Source organism: Sycon ciliatum, chromosome 3 (assembly GCF_964019385.1).
Source record: "Sycon ciliatum chromosome 3, ocSycCili1.1, whole genome shotgun sequence".
NCBI classification, from domain to species: Eukaryota; Metazoa; Porifera; class Calcarea; order Leucosolenida; family Sycettidae; genus Sycon; species Sycon ciliatum.
This window is the reverse complement of record NC_088645.1, coordinates 14,057,285-14,066,366: the sequence shown is the minus strand read 5'-3', so window position 1 is coordinate 14,066,366 and position 9,082 is coordinate 14,057,285. Positions and strand designations below refer to the sequence as shown.

At 50.1% G+C, this 9,082-nt stretch overlaps 1 protein-coding gene across 1 annotated transcript; it reads right to left on the bottom strand.

The window, feature by feature from the left end:
• Positions 1–7,123: 7,123 nt before the first annotated feature.
• Positions 7,124–8,047, bottom strand: LOC135812877 (alpha-(1,3)-fucosyltransferase B-like). The gene has a single exon (XM_065326095.1). It carries the CDS (start codon positions 8,045–8,047, stop codon positions 7,124–7,126), a length of 924 nt encoding a protein of 307 aa, XP_065182167.1.
• Positions 8,048–9,082: the final 1,035 nt, after the last annotated feature.

The following is a 9,082-nucleotide window of genomic DNA, read 5'->3' as shown; positions in this document are numbered from 1 at the left end:
GTTTCCGGCAGATTTTGACAATCCATGGATGGCGACACTTGCGATGTTCGGACACCGAAACTGGCCAGGCGTAGCTGGCCCCTTGTGAGCCCCAAACACTGTAGGAAGATGCGTCCTGCAAAGCATACTGATTCCCATGGACTGGTGAGGAAGAGATGGGATTCTCCGCCTGACACAATTGCAACGGGTCGCAGCGTTTCACTCCGAGCAGCACGGCTGTAGCGAGGAAGGTTGATACTAGCGACAAACCCACCAAGGCAAAAGTGCGGGGAATGTTTCTACTGCAGTGGCTTCGGTTTAGCATAGCTGAACATGGCAGGAACCCAATGGTCGAGATCAGCAATTGGACAGCAAAAGTCCAGAACAAGAAAGAAACAATGGCTAGAAAGATTGAAAAATTAGCAGCAGTAGGAGAGCTAGGAGAGCTAGATTCAATCTCAGTCAAAAGCAACACAGGGAACCGCCTCAAGTGGAAATTAAGGTCTCGTAGGAGGAAGTATCAGCTGGGTGATATACCAATCACGCCACCACTGTAACAGATTCACTGTTACTACTAACACTAGGAATAGGATACACTTATCACCTGCTATTATCACGCTGCTGCTGTTAGGTGTTATGTCCATCATTGCTTGTTCATGTATATAAGAATGCATTATGGCAAGGATCATTGCTTATTCCAAGAATGACTACTGAAGTTAGTTGGACTGTTACACTGGTAGCAAGAGGATGGTTGTTCTTTTCGTCGTGTTCGGGCTATGCGCAGTGGCCGCATTAGTCGCCTACGGTATATTCGAGATTCAGAAGCGTCTGAATCACCTTATCGCACTCGGTCAGTGCGATGGATCAGATCAAACGCCAAGACGTGCTCAAGCTCCCAGCGGAGAGAGGCCACGCATGCGCCATGTTAAGTCTCCGCCTGTGTTTCGTGGAGATACAAGAGAGTTCAAGGGGTGGGCCTTCGCCATCGAACTCGCCATGAAGTCCCTGCAGCTGGACAACGCGGAGGAGCGCTTGAGCTACGCGGCGAGTTTTCTGGAGGGCAACGCTCGTCTTTGGTTTATCGCCTCTCAGGAGGCAAACACGCTGTTTTCCGACTGGCCAGACCTGAAGAGCAAGCTGGGAGAAGTGTACGGCCCGGTTTATGACAGGGAACAGGCGCGCATCGACTTATTCGCTCTTCACCAAGATGAGACTCTTGACGAATACATCAACAAATTTTCGCGGCTTAGCTTACAAATTCCCGAGCTTGATGACCACTCCAGAGCTATCTTGTTCACGCGTGGGCTGGCTCAGGGCCTAAGCGGTGAGGTACTTAGGGTGCATCCGCAACATTTGGCCCAAGCCATACGAGCTGCGGTCTCAGCAGACCAGTCGATGCGGCTAGCCCAAGCAAGCTACGCCAAGGCAGTGCGCGCACCAGGGCATCAGAGGCGCCAGCCTGGACCCTGGTCAAGCCAACCAACACCATCCGGTGGGAGAGAAACCAGGGAGCCAGAGGGTCGTTCAAGGCTGTGTTTCACCTGCAGGAAACCCGGCCATATTGCCAGATTCTGTCCAGAAGGAGGGAGGAACGTCACAAGCAAGCCTTCTTTAAACGATGGACGCCAGTAAGGAAGGGAGTGCGACTACTGGCGAACACGAGAGCACCCAGGAATAGGCCACGAATCAAAGTTCAGAACAAATTCAGCCCCTTAGCAAATGAGGAACCACGCCTCGAGGAGACCGAAATTCAAGCCTCGCCTGTCAAGCATTCGTCACCTGATACTGTTGGCCGGCCTAATGAAGTAACCGCCAGCACAGGGAGCATTTCCGCCGACAACGAACACGACCTAATGCGCGTCCAGGGCAAGATAAATGGACGTCGCGTTACCATGCTACTGGATTCTGGGTCAACCCACGACTTCATTTCAACTGACTTTGTCAAGAAGCACAACATCTCCACAACAACCGGTAGCGACGTCCTGAACGTCACACTTGCTGATGGATCGGTCCGCTCACAGCCTATTACGAAAACGGACAGCTTAAAGACCGTAGTCAGCGACTTTAGCGAGCACCAACAGTTCCTAGTATTCCCTATGACGCGGTATGACGTGATCCTCGGCAAACCATGGCTGACCCGGACGAACCCACAGATCAATTTTCGTACCAATGAAATCAAGCTGGAGGGTGGATCCATCATCTGTCAACCGAGTGAAAGTGATGGCACGGACAAATCTAACCCACCGATCGAGACGTTCCTCATCTCAGGGAAGCAGGCTAGGCATGCAATTAGAGGTGGCGCAGAAGGAATCCTAGCGTATGTGACAGCAGATCCGGACGAGCCACAGACGGTGGATAGTCCGGGTAGGGAGGATCAGAAGGATGTCAAGGACCTGCTGAAGGAGTTCGGGGACGTCTTTCCCGATGAGCTTCCAAACAAGCTGCCACCCAGAAGAGGCGCAGATCACGAGATAAAAACAGAAGAAGGAGCTAAACCGCCATCTCGTGCAGCATATCGTTTACCAAAACCAGAGATGGATGAGCTTCAAGCTCAGCTCACCGAGCTGCTCCGTAGAGGATTCATCCAGCCCAGCAAATCCCCATACGGAGCCCCTGTGTTCTTCGTTAAGAAAGCGGATGGAACACTTCGAATGGTATGCGACTGGCGTGAGCTAAACCGCATAACCATTAAGAACAAGGCATGCCTACCGAATATTGACGACCTCTTTGATACCGTCCAAGGCAGTGCGTATTTCACCAAGCTAGATCTGAGGTCCGGTTACAATCAGATTCGAATAGAAGAAACAGATATTCCGAAGACAGCAATAAATACCCCATTCGGTCACTTTCAGTTCACAGTGATGGGTTTCGGCCTAACAAATGCCCCGGCAACATTCCAAACCTTGATGAACAGTGTCCTCCAGCCATACCTGCGTAAATTCGTTGTGGTGTTTCTAGACGATATCCTCATATTCAGCAAATCATGGGAGGAGCACCTCGATCATGTCAGAACCATCTTAAACGCCCTCAGGAGGAATGAGCTATATTGCAAACCGTCTAAATGTGAATTCGGCCGGACAGACGTTCTGTTTCTTGGGCACCGGATAGACGGCCAATGCATTTCTCCAGATCCAGAGAAGATCAAGGCCGTGCATAACTGGCCTGTCCCGACGACGGTCACGCACGTAAGACAGTTTCTGGGATTCGCTAATTACTTTCGAAGGTTCATTAACCATTTCTCGGCCATCTCCAAACCCCTGGAGGAACTGACAGGGAAACATGTGCGCTTCGAGTGGAATCAGACTCGACAGGAGGCATTTGAGCGATTGAAGTCTGCTCTGCTGGATGCACCAGTGTTGCGACTAGCAAACGTCAGTCAGGATTTCCGCGTTGAGACTGACGCAAGTGACTTTGCTGTGGCAGGAGTCTTAACGCAGCAAGCAGAGGACCAGTCCTGGCATCCTGTGGCTTACGTGAGCCGAAAGCTGTCTTCTGCCGAACGGAATTACACGGCCGCCGAGCGAGAAACTTTGGCTGTAGTGTACGCCCTGCAGTGCTGGCGAGTCTACCTATTTCGCCACTTTCAACTCTACACCGACAACATGGGAGTTGTCTACCTCAGGACCAAACCAAACTTAACCAAGAGAGAGGCTCGATGGATTGAATTCCTGGCCGACTATGACTACACGGTACATCACAAGCCAGGGAAGTGTAACATAGCAGACCCGTTGTCACGTCGACCAGACTTGGAACTGAATGGAATCGAGTTCTCTCTGGATGTGAATCAAGGAATTGCGAATCAGATCTCAGCAGGGTATGATAGTGACCCAGAGCTTTCGCCAGTAATCAAGCGCTTGATGGCTTGCAGCGAAGACGCCATGCATGAGCGATACGTCTGGAACAGTGTGGACCGGAGGCTGTACCTAGTAACATCGGGCGATGCTCGCCTCTGCATTCCTCGCGGTCCGGTACGGCTGCAACTGCTCAAACAGAATCATGATTGCCTGACGGCCGGCCATCCGGGGAGAGACAGGACCTACCTGAAGCTGAGCAGATACTTCACTCAAATCCACTGAGAAACACCAAAGTTACAGTCAATTGAATGCCATATGAAATTTTTGGGTGATGTGCAGCCTACCCATAAATTTCATATGGCATTCAATTGACCGTAACTTTGGTGTTTCTCAATGGATTTGAGTGAAATTTTGACCACACACTCCTGCCACTATGCTGGCCCTCAGGACATGATTTACAAGTTCTTGCGCCTCACTGACAGGCTTTCCAGGCCGGAAAAACTCAAATTTCCGGCATAGTGCCACGGTGTAGTAGTAGTAGTAGTAGTAGTAGATTTTATTATTTTTACTAGGGGAGTCCCAACAGGCGTTGCCTTTTTACTGGGAACCCTAGGTGAATTTTTACCATGTTTACATACAGAGTAAGAGACGGGGCCTGGCGGCAGTCAGTGGGAAGAGCATTCCATCTGTCTGCCGCCAGGAAAGAAATAGAACGCATGCCATATTGCGTAGAAACAGGCGGAAGAACTAATGCGCGCTGTGCCTGGCCGCGCGTGCGAGCCTGTCCCTACTTTCTGGCGTTTTTCCAGCCTCTTACAAGCATGCACACGTGTGCCCACTCTTCAAGTCCGGGGACAAACTTGCAGCCACCAACTACCGGCCAATATCTCTGCTGTCCGTTGCCTCCAAGATATTGGAGAAGGTTGTCCACCGGCAGATTACTGAATTCTTCCGTGACCACCCAGAGCTGTCCGCCTTGCCGCTGGAGCAGTTTGCGTACCGTCCAAAGCACAGTTGCGAAGATGCCCTCGCTGTTTCCATAGACAGGTGGACAAGAGCACTGGACAATGGCCAGCGATGCGCGATACTGTTCGCAGATATGAGCAAGGCTTTCGACCGTGTACAGCATCAACAACTGGTCAACGAGCTGGCTGACGTAGGGCTAGGCGGCTCGGTGCTGAAGTGGTTCGCGGACTATCTGTCCTCCAGAAGTCAACAAGTCGTGGTCAATGGGGAGCGTGGTGGGACTGTGCCCTGCACCAGGGGAGTTCCGCAAGGGTCCGTCCTTGGCCCCCTCCTCTTTTGCGTCTACATCCGCAAGGTTCCACAGATTGTTCGGAACAGTATTTCTCAGCTCTATGCCGACGACATCGCCTTTTTCGTCATTGGAACGGACCCCTCTGTCATGCTGCGAAAGCTTCAGGATGACCTTAGCGCTCTGGAGCTCTACCTTGATGACAAAGGACTTCTCATGAACCCTGACAAGACGCAGTTCCTGGTCCTTCGGCGCCCACGCCAACCTGTGCCGCATCTACCAATCCCCCTAGTTTGTAAAGGCAAGCCCCTCACCCCTGCAGCCACCGTGAAGTATCTCGGACTACTCATCGACGAGCATCTCACCTTCCAGCCGCAAGTCGAGAAGGTCTGCGGTGCGGTGTTCGGCAAGATTGCCGCCTTCAGACATGGCCGAAAAAACCTAACACCTGAAGCGAAGAGGACGTTCTATTTATCCATTGTGCAATCGACTCTCGACTATGCCAGTAACGCTTATCTGCACTGTCTCAGCGCCACCCTGTTCAATAAAATCGTGACGGTCAGTCACATAGCAATGAAGAAAGTTTTTGGGTTTGACCGTATGATGTCTACTGAAATTGTTCTCTGCAAATATCATCTCTATTCTTTTGAACAGCGCACAAATCTTAAACTCTATGTTTTCGTGTACCGCTGCTTGACCCCACATCTTGCTAGTCCCCTTCTCCAATCCTTGTTCCAGCTTAGGGCTGCTGTGCCTGGACACCAGGTTCGCACGCGCGGCCAGGCTTTGTTGATCAGAGGGACGTGACCGAACCTTTCTGTGCAAATGCTGCACTGCTGTAAAAGATATCGCAGGTGAGGAGTCAGCCAGGGTTGAGGTTTGGGTTTGCTGAAGGATGGTACGCAGATGCGACGGACGGGGCAGAGTTTGTCGTAAGTTGACGTGAGGACGGCTGTTAGGCTGTTCGCCAAGATATGTGCGAGCCACCCAGGAGCCAAACAAATGCATTTACAATTTTTTCACATTTTCGTGCTCATTCTGTTCGTACGCGGGACTCAAACCTAGAACAAGTCCAGAAGCAGCCTTGGGTGATGGGGTAGGGCCCCTCAACGAGGCCCTGGAATCTGTCACAACGGAACGAGTGGGCGTTCTCTCACACACTCCCACAGACCCAAGTCAATTTTTGATTTTTTGGGGGTTTAGCACGTGCTACGAGGTCGTACCTTTGATACAACATCCAGTGCTGGGACCTCCACAGCAAGCCATTTCCACAGCGCTGCACACCAAATCCAGGATACCCTCAGAAACCGGCAAAGACTACCACTCACGTTTCACTACTGCCTAGTACTGAATCCTACCTGACTTCTTGACACGACTCAAACTTGCCAAAGTCACTAAATCAACGTCAACTACAATAATCAAGCCACATATCTGCAACGTCACGAGGGTGCTGGCAAAGGTCCTGCTGCACGGCGGCGGGCTTCGCCCGCCGCCGTGCAGCCCAATACGTGGCTCAAAAACCTGATTTTTTGGACTTGGAGCAAAATTCTGCACACTTTCACGTGTTTCCATGATGCGACAAGTGGCGCACGGTCTGCTCACATTCAAATACAGTGCTGCAGAGAGAATTTGCAGCTATTCATGCTCTTTCAACTGACGTAGCACTCAATATGAATTTACAAATTCGATTTTTCAGCGAATTTTTGGGTAGTCTGCCACCTTAAACCTTACACACACAGTTCACGTTGTACAGGCAATCTAGAAAAAAGAGCACTGGTTTGTGGAGAGTAGAATAGTCGTTGGATTTCAATTTCCACTTCTGAACGTGGACTCACGCACTACTTGAACTATATTCTATACTATCGTGTATAGTAATGATTATGAATGGCAACTGCACGCAGTCGTAAGTCTTCAAATCTGAATGAGCTCATAACGGCTAGACTGAACACAGCGTTTTGAGAAACTTTTGACAATGGAGCTCGCCGAAAGAGAATGCTCTTGGTTCGAGTTCTGCTGATAGCTGAAAGAGCGTGTCAAAAATCCAATTTCATCTGCCTGACAAATCTGTGTGTGTAGGTTTTTGGCAGAATAAGATTCATTCATACTTGTCAGGAACAAGCGTGGACATGGAGCCAGGCTTTGCGCATTCTCTTTCTACTGTAGCCGCATAGTTGTAGTAGGATTTCTGCACGAGTTCTTCTTTTCCTTGCGGGGTTTCCCAGCGTCTGACCAGCGTACACCATTTCCCTAGATCGTCCTCATTCTGTGAGCACACGTTCAGTCGAAATGTCTTGGTCAGTTTCTCACTGTTCATTGGCTGACCACGGTACGTGTGGTGCAGCAAGTACAGTGATTCAGACTGAGATGCGTTCTTGATGTAACTGACTGCATCCAGCAAGCTGGGAAAGGCAGCAAGGTCAACGTACGATTCTCTGTTGGGAGCCACTCGGTCATAGTCGGGTAGACCAGATTGGGAGACCACGAGGGGAACGGTTCCTAGAATAAGTGGACGTTGAAACTTCTCCGTGATGTAGTTCAGGCATATGGCGTTCTCCACAGCAAAGTTGAATAGATACTGCTGCAGATACAGCTGAGGATCGCTGACATTTGACTTGAAATTATGTAGACACGACCCCATGCTATGCACTTCTATATTCGCCATGAGATATTTCAATACTGCCTGGCGCTTTCCATGCGATGCACAATTGCTGACCAGCGCCGACACAGGTACGGACTTCCGCTGTGCAAACCCCACCTGCAGGGGCTTCAGGAATCGTGCACAGAAGCACTCGCCAGGCTGCATGAACGAATGTGGAATATCAGCATGACTGGAAAACGTCCTAAGCAAGTTGATGTCTGCCATCCTCTCCGGGCGTTCCACCGTGTAGGGTGCTTCATTGCTAGTTGCCATGAAAATCTGATATTTGTTGGCCCTGGTCGGCATCGTTGGAAGGTTAGCGGCTGGGAATTCCACAGCATCAGCTATGGCAAATAGCGATTTGTTGCTCGTGTAAACCATGTCAACTCCATCACAGCATCCGAAATGAGACAATCCATCCGATGGCGGGTCACTTAGCATGGGATATGGTTCGCCCAGATAGGAAAGGATCAGAAACCGCTTTCTGGGTTTCCAGCAGATTTTGACAATCCACGGATGGCGACACTTGCGATGTTCGGACACCGAAACTGGCCAGGCGTAGCTGGCCCCTCGTGAGCCCCAAACATTGTAGGAAGATGCGTCCTGGAAAGCATACGGATTTCCATGGACTGGTGAGAAAGAGACAAGATTCTCCTCCTGAAACAATTGCAAAGGGTCACAGCGTTTCACTCCGAGCAGCACGGATGTAGCGAGGAACGTTGATACTAGCAACAAACCCACAAAGGCAAAAGTGCGGGGAATATTTCTACGGCAGTGGCTTCGGTTGAGCATAGCTGAACATGGCGGGAACCCAATGATCGAGATCAGCAGTTGAACAGCAAAAGTCCAGAACAAGAAAGAAATAATGACTAGAAAGATTGAAAAATCGGCAGCAGTAGGAGAGCTAGATTTAATCTCAGTCAAAAGAAACAGGAAATCGCCTCAAGTGGAACTTAAAGTCTCGTAGGAGGAAGTAACACCTGGGTGATATACCAATCTCAGTCAAAAGCTTCAATATCAGTCAAAAGCAATACAAGGAATCGCCTCAAACGAGTTGAACTTAAGGGAAGTATCAGCTGGGCGATATACCAATCACGCCAGTCTTGCCTGTTTATATGGTGAAGTAAAATACAGAAACAACAACAACAACAACAACAACAACAACAACAACAACAACAACAACAACAACAACAACAACAACAACAACAACAACAACAACAGCACCACCACACTACTAGTAGTGTGAATGTCACCGTACAAGTGGTGAAACGTGCAGGCGAAGCGGAACATTTTTGTTAGTGTGCTCGAAGCGTAACAATGTACAAGGTAGGTTTGCAGCGTACGGTAAACCGTCGTTATCGCTGGCAAACAGGAGCAGCAGGCAAAGGTCCAGTGTGTGGCTTGGCACCAAGAGTA